Source organism: Desmodus rotundus, chromosome 3 (genome assembly GCF_022682495.2).
Source record: "Desmodus rotundus isolate HL8 chromosome 3, HLdesRot8A.1, whole genome shotgun sequence".
Classification (NCBI taxonomy): Eukaryota; Metazoa; Chordata; class Mammalia; order Chiroptera; family Phyllostomidae; genus Desmodus; species Desmodus rotundus.
The window spans coordinates 105,041,717-105,054,815 of record NC_071389.1 but is presented as its reverse complement, the minus strand read 5'-3'; the positions used below and the strand labels follow the sequence as shown (position 1 = coordinate 105,054,815).

The window sequence follows — 13,099 nt, the reverse complement described above, 5'->3', positions numbered from 1 at the left end:
TCCATAAGCAGTTCCTATTATTGAACGTTTAAGTTGGTATTTATATATTTAGTTCTGCTTTTTCATTTTTAATGGAGGTGATACAGGCATGCTGGCAAGGAGTAATTCTTTTTTTTCCCGCAATTTTTTTATTGTTGTTCAAGTACAGTTGTCTCCACTTTCAGTTGTCTTCCCCAGCACTCCCCCGCACCGCAGCCACCGCCACTTCCCATCCTTGATCCTACCCACTTATGGTTTAGTCCATGTGTCCTTTATACGTGTTCCTAAAAACCCTTCCCCCCTTTTCCCCCGTTAGGTCCTCACTCCTCCCCTTTCATTACTGTCGGTTTGTTCTTAATTTCAAAGTCTCTGCTTGTATTTTGCTCGCTTTTTGTTTTGTTTATTAGGTTCCACTTATAGATGAGATCATATGGTATTTGTCTTTCACCACCTGGCTTATTTCACTTAGCATAATGCTCTCCAGTTCCATCCATGCTGTCACAAAGGGTAGGAGCTCCTTTCTCTGCTGCGTAGTATTCCATTGAGTAAATGTACCATTGTTTTTGATCCATTCATTTACTGATGGGCACTTAGGTTGCTTCCAACTCTTGGCTATTGTAAATTGTGCTGCTATGAACATTGGGGTGCACAGGTTCTTTTGAATTGGGGTATTATCCCAGTAGTGGAATTGCTGGGTCAACAGGCAGTTCCATTTTTAGTTTTCTGAGGAAATTCCATACTGTTTTCCACAGTGGCCGCACCAGTCTGCATTCCCACCTACAGTGCTCTAGGGTTCCCTTTTCTTCGCATCCTCTCCAACATTTGTTTGTGGATTTGTTTATGTTGGCCATTCTGACTGCTGTGAGATGGTACCTCATTGTGGTTTTAATTTGCATCTCTCTGATGGCTAGTGATGCTGAGCATCTTTTCATATGTCTCTGGGCCCTCTGTATGTCGTCCTTGGAGAAGTGTCTGTTCAAGTCCTTTGCCCATTTTTTAATTGGGTTGTTTGTCTTCCTGGAGTGGAGTTGTGTGAGTTCTTTATATATTTTGGAGATCAGGCCCTTGTCTGAGGTAGAATGATTGGCAAATATGTTTTCCCATACAGTCGGTTCTCTTTTCATTTTAATGCTGTTTTTTTAGCCATGCAGAAGCTTTTTATTTTGATGAGGTCCCATTTGTTTATTCTTTCCTTTATGTCCCTTGCTCTAGGGGACATATCAGTGAAAATATTGCTGCATGGAATATCTGAGATTTTCCTGCCTATGTTTTCCTCTAGGATATTTATGGTGTTACAATTTATATTTAAGTCTTTTATCTACCTTGAATTTATTTTTGTGTATGGTGTAAGTTGGTGATCGAGTTTCATTTTTTTGCATGTAACTGTCCAGATCTCCCAACACCATTTGTTGAAGAGGCTATTTTTACTCCATTTTATGCATCTTCCCCCTTTGTCAAAAATTAATTGATCGTAGAGACTTGGGTCTATTTCTGGGCTCTCTGTTCTGTTCCATAGGTCTATGTGTCTGTTCTTATGCCAGAGCCAGGCTGTTTTGATTACAGTGGCCTGGTAATACAGTTTGATATCAGGTATTGTGATCCCTCCTGCTTTGTTCTTCTTTCTCAAAATTGCTGCAGACATTCAGGGTCATTTATAGTTCCATATAAATTTCTGAAATGTTTGTTCTATATCTGTGAAATATGCCATTGGTACTCTAATAGGGATTGCATTGAATCTATAAATTGCTTTGGGTAGTATGGCCATTTTGATGATGTTAATTCTTCCAATCCATGAGCATGGTACATGCTTCCATTTGTTTGTGTCTTCCTTAATTTCTTTCTTCAGTGTTGTGTAGTTTTCTGAGTACAGGTCTTTTACCTCCTTGGTTAGGTTTATTCCTAGGTACTTTATATTTCTTGTTGCTATATCAAATGGTATTTTTTCCTGATTTCTGTTTCTGATATTTCATTGTTGGTGTACAGGAATGCCTTTGATTTCTGAGTATTGACTTTGTATCCAGCTGTTTTGCCAAATTTACTTATTAGGTTGAGTAGTTTTTTGGTGGGTTCTATAGCATTTTCTATGTACACTATCTTATTTTGCTTCCTCTTTTCCAATTTGGATGCCTTTTATTGCTTTTTCTTGTCTGATTGCTGTGGCTAGGGCTTCCAATACTATGTCAAATAGAAGTGGTGAAAGTGGACTTCCTTGTCTTGTTCCTGATCTTAGTGGGAAAGCTTTTAGTTTTTGCCCATTGAGCATGATGTTGCCTGTAGGCCTCTTGTACTAGGGTACTAATAGAACAGTGTCCAAGTTATTTTTTTTATAGTTTATCTGGATTATAATTGCCTTTATTAGGAAGCCATTAAAAAAACCATTAAGAAAGTTGGGAGAATGCCTCTTTTCACATATCCTATATTAATCTCTCTAAGTAGTTTACAGTATAGTCTGCAACAAAAATATTGACTAACAATCTTATATACTAGATAATAGCGGAAGACTGCCTTTAGGAGTTAAAACATAAAAATATATTCTACATAACATTCTCTTCAGAATAGGAGATCATAACAGTGAAAGATTAGTGAGGAAGAGGCTAAAATATACCAAAATGTTTATTTTTTAAAAATAACCTATACTGACATGGTATGGTAAATGTGATGATTTTCATATTCATAATTGTTTAGTCATTTGATAAAGTGGTATATTATTGATTTTTTTTTAAATGTTGAATTTTCTCTCTTAAGCTGAGGCCATTTGTCATGTAATTATTCCAGTTGCCCAGTGATGACTTAATATGTTCATAAACTATTAAGAAGAAAAATCATCAGGTGAAGGAACTGTGACCCTAAACATAATAGGCTATGTTGATGGTTTTCACACAGTTCCTCTGTGACCTGTTGTTGAACGGACCACAACTCAGACTCTGGGTGGTATCTGGAACAGAACCACAGCAGAAGGCAGCTCTTAAGAAATAGTACTGTGTCCCTCCTTTTATTTTCTGATAAGGAATAGGGAGTGAGGTGGTGATGGCTGGAAAAGAGAGAATGTGTATAAAACTTTTAGAACTTAGGGTACTTGATTTAAATGATATGGTTTGGTTTATTTGATGGGGGTGGTGCCTTTAAAAGCTGTCCTGGGCTTGCTCCATTCATTTAACCAGAAACTAGTGAGCACCTAGTACATATTAGGTGTTCTGAGATATAGCAGTGGATAACAGCCTTACCCAGAAGCAGGGGATATTCTTGTTGTAGGGGAGATGAGCAATAAACAAAAATGCAATGATGTGTCAGATGATCATTAGTGCTATGGAGAAAATAAAACAGAGTAAGAGGGATAGGGATAGACTGGGACTGGGCTTCCTATTCTATGTAGGGTGTTCAGGGAGTACCTTACTGATCAGGCCACATTTGAGCAGAGTGTGAAGAAATTGCAGGACTGAGCCATGTGCTTCCTACTCATATATCAAACTGCCTACTCAATACCTCCACTCATCCATCTAATAGGAACCTCAAATTCAACATGTTCAAACTGAATTCTTAATGACCCTGTAAACCCCTGCATCTTCAGTCTTCCCCATCCCAGACATGGCATCACCATCTATCCAGTTGCTCATATAAAAAAACCTAGGACTCGTGACTGATTCCTCTTTTTCTCTCAACCCCATGTTGGCATGTCCAGTGACTCTACCTCCAAAACACACCTCTCATCCATCTGCTCTCCCTGTTTAATACCACCAGTCAGGCTGAGGCTGTCATCATGTCTTGCCTTGACCATTATTAGAGCCTCCTAGTTCTCATGTCCTGGTTTTTACTCTTGCCATCCTAAGAATCTAGCCTTTCTGTAATTCAGACGATAATTATTTACCTGCTTGAAAACTTCTAGTGGTTTCCCATTCCACCTGCGATAGTTTCACTAGATAGAGCATTTTCAGTTGGCTGAAGTTGTCTTCTATCACTGTAAACATATTGATATGTTCTAATTTCATAATTCTATTTTTTTCTGTTGAAAAGTCTGCTGTGTGTCTTCTTTTGCTCTTTTGAAATAAGTGTGTATTCCACCCCCCGACAACTACTCTTAAGATGTTCTGTGTATGGTTTTTCAAACAACCTATTACCTGTGTGTATTTTTCTTTGTTTACCTTGATTGGAGTTTATAGAGCTTCTTGAATCTATGGCATGATGACTTTTGTCAGTTTTAGAAGATTATAAGGTTATATTTCTACGAAAATTGATTCTGTTTCATTCTTTCTCCTTCTATTCTGGGTTTCCAATTTCATTTATTTTAGACCTTTTCACTGTGTTCTATATTGCTCTTATGCTCTTTTCTGTATTTTTCTCCTTTTGTTTCCTTTTTTGTGTATTAATCTGGGTATTTTTTACTGACTTGCCTTCCAGGTCACTAATCCTCTCTTCTCTTGTGTCAAATATCCTCTTTAATTCCTAATTATTCAGTTTTGGAATTTACATTTGACTCTTGTTTATATATTCTGGTTCTTTGGTAAAATTGTTCATATTTTTATGAATCATATGTTTTGATTACTAAAAAATATGATTTATCTGTGTGTCTCTATTTTTCATTATTCTCTCAGTTTTTAGCGTGGTCTCGTTTCTTCTCATGCCTGGTAATGTCAGATGCTCTATGTGAAAAACTGAAGAGGTTGTGGATGATATCCCTTCCTACAGGAGGATTTAATGTTCTTTTGGGATGTAGGCCTTGTTTGGACAGGTCATGTCCTTACTCCTAGACCCCTTCTCCCCTGTCAGAGCCTAGGCTTCAGCCTGGTGCTCCCCTGCACCACTGCTCAGCTCTTTAGCTTTTCCACTGCCGCTTTCCACTTGCTTCTGGGTTTTTCCTTTGGAATTGAAGGAAGAGTACTTGTGGAAATTTGGGCTCACCTCACTGGGATCCTCTTAAGTCTCTACCTTTTTGGCAGTCTTCAGCTCTAGCGTCTGTCTTAGTCCAGTGAGGCTGCAGAGTCCTCAGCTGCTGCTTTCTGTGGTATGCTTCTCTCTGCTTTAGGAACCAGAAAATTCCTGAGGGTAAAAGGAGGTGAATATGGGGTTTCCATGGATGCATGCCCCTTTTCTCTGGATTATTCGTTCTCACGTCCTATCTGTCTTTGCTGTTTTCTGATCCCTCAAACATTTTCTTTAAGTAACTTCTCCTGCTTTTATACTTGTCCTCAGTGAGGGAGGGAGTAGGTCTGAGCCAGGCTATTCTGTTGTGGCCAGAAGGGGAGTCTTCCATTGCATTTAGAATAAAGTCTATGTTGTATTACGCTGGCATGTCAAACTCACTCTTGTCTGTCTTCTGTATCTCTCTCTTATATCTAGTTTCCTCCCGCCTGGTGTATTCTAGCCACACTTTGTATTGACTGCCATGACTGTTATTCTCCAGATTTGTGCACAGCTGGTTCCTTGATATTACAATACTCTTCAGTTCAATGTCACCTCTTCCCAGGGTAGTCCCCCAATCAGTCTATTACATATTTTCATCACAGCACATTGCAGTCACTATTTGAACTCACTTGATTTAGTACTTGCTTATTTTTTGTCTCCCCAGTATTGTATAAGCTATGTTCCTGTCTGGTGTGGAGTCAACATTAAATGCTAATTGATAACAATTAATAATAAATGTTAATGGAACAAATGAATAAAATAGGCACTGATTGTAAAGGATTGTTCACGTTCTTTGCAAACCTCAGTGGGACATGAAGTAAACTGTCTCCCTTGCCTTAATAATATTTTGATATGGAATATTTTATAAAGTTCCACATTTTTATATTTATTGTACAATGACTAAATTTTGTTTATCCTGATGATATGATATTAAATTATTCTCTTCATGACAAAGATCATGCTCTGTTCATTATCATGAGTATTAGTTATACTTTTGTTCAAAAGTTAAATTATAAATTAAAAATTATAATCTGTGCTAATTTCTACCACCTTGAATATTTAATTAAATAAAACTAATGATATGACTTTGTTTTTGGTATTACATGAAATTTTTTTTAAAATGACATTTTATATCTTCATTTCACAGGAATGGTTTTTAGGAAAAGCATTACATGATGAAGAGTCTACAATAATTCACCATTATGCCTTTTCTGAAAATCCTACAGTTTTTAAATATCCAGACTTTGCTGCTGGCTGGGCCCTTAGTATTCCACTTGTAAACAAGTAAGAATTTACTAATTTTTTTTAAATATATTTATTGATTATGCTATTACAGTTGTCCCATTCCCCCCCACACTCCACTCCATCCTGCCCACCCCCTCCCTCCCACATTCCCCCCTATAGTTCATGTCCATGGGTCATACTTATAAGTTCTTTGGCTTCTACATTTCCTACACTATTTTTACCCTCCCCCTGTCTATTTTCCACCTATCATCTATGCTACTTATTCTCTGTACCTTTCCCCCCCTCTCCCCCTCCCACTCCCCTACTAAATTTTTTTAAAAATTTCACTGAGTATTATAAATGATGTATCTCAAATGGGTTTCAACCAGAGGCAGTGTGTGGCAGAGTGGGAGGACCTGTGGGGGTCTTTTCTTCTGCCCCATCACTTACTGGTCCTCTCAGACTCATCTCTCAGCCTCTCTGTGCTTCCTCTTACTCGCCTGCCAAATAAGGTGAGTAATAAATCATGATGGTGAACACACATTACAATATACAGATGATGTATTACAGAATTGCACACCTGAAACCTATATATAATTTTGTTAACCAATGTCACCCCAATAAATTCAATAAAAATTAAAAGAAACAAAAATACATCATGAAACTAAGGGAAGGTACATACCTGCTCTGAGAACTCTACCCTGAGGCGTGTTATCACTGTTGTTATCAACCTAGTTAGCAGTGCTCTGACTTTGATTGTCAGTAAGAAAATGAATGAGTAACACACCTGGGATTGGTAGTGGATTACTTGTCGTGTGCATGGGAACGCACATTTAAACCAAGGCCCCGCAGAGGGACAGGAGGCAGTATAGATGTTCATACCTAGCTATTTGTGTATATATTGCAATAATGCTTTCTTAGATGTGGAAAATGAAAATATTTAAGTTGTAATTCAGGAGAAATGTGGTAGTTGACAGGCCCTCTTTTAATCTGAATACTTCAGATTAATTATTATGTGTTTTTGTTTTCTAAGGAATGGAAAGTTGATGAAATAATTGTGGACTTCATGCCTTCAACAGTGAAATGGTTTCTATAATTTCTTACATGCAGTGTGCCGTTACTAGCTTCCTAGCCCATTGTAGATGCTCAGGTAGAAGATGCCTTGTCATGAGTGGCTGGCTGAAACTGCTTGACAACTCCCTTACACTTGAAAGTTCCTTACAGTGTGATCCCCTCCTTGACAAAGTAGTGTCAAGCTTAACAGTATTTTCTGTTGAGAATCCAAAAATGACATCAACAGCACCCTTACTATTAGCGAACAGCCACATGAGGCAGGTTGCATCAGGTAGATGTAGCGTGGAAAATCCTTTTTGAGAATGGAGTTACATGGGGAAGGAGACAATGCATGGATGTCCACTTGGCTTGAGAGGTCAGGACAAAGGAGGGGTAATTTGGGATCTGGCAGCTGAGATGGTGGCTTCCTCATGTAGCAGTCTCCTGATGGAGGCAGAGGCCACAATTCCTTGAGCACCCATTTCTGTGGTGTGAATGTGAGGATTGTTCTGGCAATCTCAGCCCAGAGTCTCGTCTCGTGACTTTCCAGTGATCCTGTGAGCCAGATCTATATGCCTTTACAAATGCATTTTGTGCTTAAACTGGCCACAGTACATTCTGTTATCTTCAACGAAAAACCTTGACCCTTGTGCCCCATTCTGAGATAGCCAAGCAAGGGCACCCTGCGCCCAGCCTGTACCAGGCATGTCTAGGAGGACCCACACAGTTTCCCTACTCTATTTTTAGATGGTCTGGGGCAGAGTGGAGGAGAACTGAGAAGAGAGAGTTGTCTTTCTCTTGAAAGAGGGACAAGTACAGCTATAACCTGTCCTGTGACATTCACTGACAACAGACAGCACCTCCTTCCCCCAGAGCCAAAGAGGAAACCAGCAGACCCAGGAAGACCCTGTACAGTAAGGCTGGGGTTATCACCATCTCTCTAAAGTCAGCATAACCCCTTTCTCCATCCTGTATGTGCCTTATCCTGGATGCAGACCCTGCTAGTCTAAAGTGTTTCACCTTTCTTCGTCATCCTAGTTTCCCCATCTTGCAAGGGCCTTCTGGGAGACCTTTTTTGATGTTGAATGCAATCCACTTTTTACTGAGTTAAGTGTAACAAGTACCTACCTTTCCTTTTTAAAGCAGGTGGCTGGTAGTGGTGTGTCCTGAGCATGCCTTCGACTCCCACTATCCTCATGCAGGACAGCTTTGTCCGGTCTTGTTGCTCGCCATGCTGGCATCAAGGCATCACCTGGTCTGTGGAACTTCTGGGTCTATGACTCTGCCCTCCTGCCACATTGCATTGCTCGTGTGTGTAGCAGCCACGAAGCACTGGCAGGTTCCATGGCTCATCTCCTAACTGCTTCACGTTCCCATGTGACCAGCTGCCTGGGGCTTTGTGAACTGGGGCTGCAGATTGTGCACTGGCTGAGATGTTTGTCTTGTTAAGGGGACACGTTCTACGGACTGCCTGGCATTCTGTAGAGATAGTCCCAGAGGCACCTCCTTCTCTTCCTTGTGTTTATGAAGTCATTGAAAACCTCTGTTCACAAGTGCCAGCTCACTCTCTTCTGGACAAGCATAACAAAATTTTCTGCTGAGATTTGGGAGAAAACTGAGGGCCTCATCTCACTGCTGTAGGATGTGTAGGGACCTACAGCCAAGGGAATTGGGGCCAAAAGACTAAATCTTCTGCACAAGTTCAGAAAATTTCTAATACTTGCCCCATACCTGCAGTGCGCTAGAGGAAGGAGGCACCAGTTAACTTTCCATACTGTGTTGTCTGCTTTCACCACACTGAACAATTAACGACAAACCGTAAAATGTTTATAGTTAATTCATATCCCTGGTCTTCTCCCTGCCTGTCCTTCCTTTCTGCTGCCAGCAAAAGTAAAACAAAATTAAAAGGCAGACTCTACCATAGGACCAAATGTAAAATTCTGCTTACCAGGAGTGTCCAGCCTGTTGGCATCTCTGGGCCACACTGGAAGAAGAAGAGTTGTCTTGGGCCACACATTAAATATATTGTGAAATGTAGTCACAAAAAAATATCATAGTATTTTAAGTAAATTTACGATTTTGTGTTGGGCTGCATTCATAGCCATCCTGAGCTGCATGTGACCCATGGGCCGCAGGTTGAACACACTGTTCCTTTTGCTCGTGATACAAGCACTAATCAAACAGATAAAATAATATAACCCATCTAGCGTAGAAGCTATCTGTGGCCAAGATACAGCTTATAGGAGATGCTATTTTATTTTTCAAGTAATTGGTATTACACTTAGAACTAAAGGAGGCATAAGTACCAGTTAGCTCCATCAACTACAAAACTGGATCTTCCCAGTTGGTTTCTCCCATTCAGAAGCTAATGTGCTGACTTCATTTCCTCCCGTTACTGGGAGCTACATCCGTTTGCAGGCTGGATGGAGGACATATTATTACTGTACTTGGGAAGTGGGGTTGGTGGTTGGTTAGTGCAGGAGGTCAGCGGTGTTACTGAGGACCCTGGTCCTCTCTCTGTCTTCTGTTGAGTGCACAGCATCAGTTCACCCTAAATCTGGTTTCCCTTTGTGGTTTCAAGACAGTGAGGGCTACATGTATTTTACTTATGTCCCAGAGTAGAGAATCTCTCTAACCATGGAAGGTAAGTGCTTGTCCTCAGTCTTTAGTTGGACCTTGTCCAAGTGAAGTTGGTTGGATCGCCTTTAGTCATGTACCAACTCCTGGACCAGTAACAGTTGCCAGGGCATGTCAATGCTTCACTTGGGATCAAACTAATTCTAACCCTGGAGTCCGTTTATTTGGCTCAAGGATTAATCACAACCGGAATCTCTCGGGGCGCGGGGGGTGGGGAGGAAGGGGAAGCTGTATTGTGCAGGTGATTGACAGCACCCTCTATAGGAATGCTGACTCCCTGTCTCCTTTCCTTGACTTTCTAGCCCACTCAGTAGACAGGACAACAATTTACAGGTACAGTTATGAAAGTATTTCTCCTGCTGAAATCACCAGAAAAACTAAAAGAGGGTTCGTGATACACTTAGACTGTTTACCACCAAAAATCTTATTTGTCCGAGCACAGTCACATGAGTGAGATTTGAATTAACACTGCTCAACATTTCCTGACGGTCCATCTATGCAGTCTTCCAGCAACAGTATCAGTACGAACATGCTTACCTCTTCTGAGAAACTCATCAACTTCTAATAAGGTGATTGCTTCAGTTAGTGTTATTACAGAACACTGTTACTCTTCTCCGTTATTTTCCCCTGGCAAACCTTACCTAGATTTCCTTCATCAGCTCACTCTGATGACTGGCTCACAAGTAGGACTAGAAAAGTGTCACAGGAAGATTTCTTGGAATGGAGTTGAAGAGGTTCTATGTCTGTTGTAGTTTCCAGTCTAGCTGGTTGTGTCATTAGGACTGTTATTGGAGCATGACTTAATGCCTTCTAAAAATAGGAAAGCTGAATATCAAAAGCCATTTTTGATAGGAACTGAGTAGTTAATGGGGAAATATTTAACCTAAGCAATGGAAACTTCTGGCCCTAATTGTTTTTTGGCATTGTTGGTTACTGAAATTAGCATTTAAAAACCCCTGTGCTGTCTTGCTTAATGTATAGAAAAATGAAAACTAGTTCCCACCACTAGGACTAGCCTTTTAAGTTAAGGGGACACCCTGTGCATTTTTAGGATTTGAACGCATTTGCAAGGTGACTTACTGACTTGGGCTCAGGGTGTCACATGGTCACCTCATGTGAAGTTGGTGATGTTGAGGTAACCGTCACTCTGTAGGTTGCTAGACACAGCCACTCAAAAATGTCAGTGCATATGTTATTTGTCCATCTTACAGGTGCTCAATCCATGGTCCTCACTTTCTTCTTTGAGGTTCCCCCAAAGAGAAAGTTTCACAAGTTGAATGAGAAAGAAACTTAAAGACAAATTGCTGACAGCACATAAACTAACACTTCGAGGTGGTTAGTGTCAAGAAGGGGCATCTGAAATGTGACGCTCTCACAATGGGTGTCAGTGTGCACTGGGTTCCGATCAAAGCTGTGTGTCCCTTGCCTGTGGCACTAAGGCCCAGCGTGACTTTTTTCTGTCTTTAGAGTCTGGATATGGTCTGATCAGACTTTGGAGGCACTTGACATGATTCCAAATTCCAAAGTTACCTTGATATGGTTTATTTACAAAAACGGGCTCCAAATGAGAATTGGAACTGGACAAGGTTCCATGCCAGGGCAGATTTTTCCCCCTTAATGTGTATTGGAATGTATCTGAGAACATGATCTCTTCATCTCCCCTCACCCACTCCAGCTCACAAATCTGAGGGCAGATACTGAGCAGGACTGTCAGAGATTGCATGGGGCTTCCTTTGGAGCTACCTGCTGCCAGGCTATGTTAATCAACATACTATCATATTTATCAACATGAGACAAATGCTTTATAACTAAACCTAAATTGTCACTCTTCTTTATCTTTCCTTGAGTAAAAATGTACATTTTTTGAAGAAATCTTTGTGGCTCAACCAGGCTAAAAAGTCAGTAAAGGGATTTTTTAAACTTATTACTATTGGGAGACTGACAAGATGGCGGCAACATAGGTGGGAGCGGAGTCCACTTCCCCTCAACGCCAGGGAAATACCTAGCTGATCTGAGGAGCAGAGCGAACAGCCAACAGTATTCCAGCATATACGAAGATCAGAGACCAAAGATAGAGGACACTGAAAGATCGGACGGTAAGAAGAGTGCTCAAGGACAATAAGGTCCACGGGACCCAGGACCGCGCGGTACAAGGGCGGCAGAAGCGCCAGCCCTGGCGCAGGGGCTCCTGCAGGAGTCTTGGGAGAGGGCCAGGCTGCGCTGTGAGCAGCCAGGTGCTTGATTAGACCAGGGGGGCTTGAAAAGGAGGAATTTCTCAAAAAGAAAAAGAAAATAGAGACACTCAGGGGCTAATTAGAGAACTCTTGGTAGTAGCCGAGGCCCCTGGCGCCCCTCCCCCTCCACCCCTGGACTGCTACGCTCACCTGAGGTCCGGTCGCACGCGCGAGCAGATTAGCGAACGGGACCCACACTTGAAACCCCGGAGGGGCGCCCACACCTGAAACCTCCGAGATAATTTGGAGCAGAGACTAGCTGCTCCACCCACAGGCCCAAAACCTCGGAACCGAGTGCCGCGTGATTCAGTCCCAGGGCGGCCCCGCCCGCCCGAGAGACTCAAGCCCAGGGCGGCTGGATCGGGCTCCCAAGCACAGAGCCTGTGGCTCAGCGGGCTGCGCGCGCTCACCAAGCACAGGGCCGGCTGGGTGCCTGTTTTCCAAATACAAAGCTGCTGGCGAGTGTCCTAACCCCAAGGCGGCTGAATCCGCGACCTGCGCGCCAGCGTTCCAAGCCCTGGCGACTCGATTGGTCCGCCGGCTGCGCGCTCAGGGCACAAAATAACGTCACAGACCCAAAGCGGCTGGATTCCCCTGCTGCGCACGCACGCGCCACAAGCCAAAGCGGCTGGATTGGCTGATCAACGGACTGATTGACTGCCAGGGACCACACCTACAAAACAGCGAAGAGTGTGACCCAGGAAGAGAGAAAAGTGAAACCAATCCTTCCAACCACCCCCTCCCGTTGCACAGACAGGACACCAGCAGAAATAACCTGACCGGTTTAAAGCCAACAGAAGATTTTTTTTTTTTTTATCCTTTTTCTTTTTTTTCCTTTCCCCCTGAATTCCTTCTTCCTCTCTCTTTTTTTCTTTTTTTTCATTCCTTCTTCCTCCCATCCTTTACCATTTTTATGTCTTCTTCCTGCCTTCTTTTATCTATTTCTATGTTTTAATTTTTGCTAAAATTCCTTCTTATCTTGCCTCCGATCTTTCTTTAATCCTTCTTCCCTCCTTCCTTCCTTTCCTCCTTTCCTATTTCCTTTTTCCCTCCTTCCCATCTTTGGTTTTTGT

At 41.8% G+C, this 13,099-nt stretch overlaps 1 protein-coding gene across 3 annotated transcripts in view; it reads left to right on the top strand.

Annotated features, from left to right (window-relative positions):
• B3GLCT (beta 3-glucosyltransferase) overlaps nucleotides 1–13,099 on the top strand; it is a 133,226-nt gene that overhangs the window by 57,105 nt on the left and 63,022 nt on the right. For all 3 annotated transcript variants that reach the window (XM_053920712.1, XM_071220985.1, XM_053920711.1), the window contains one exon: nucleotides 6,026–6,162. In XM_053920712.1, the coding sequence (XP_053776687.1) occupies nucleotides 6,026–6,162 (137 nt within the window). The remainder of the gene's footprint in view (nucleotides 1–6,025; nucleotides 6,163–13,099) is intronic.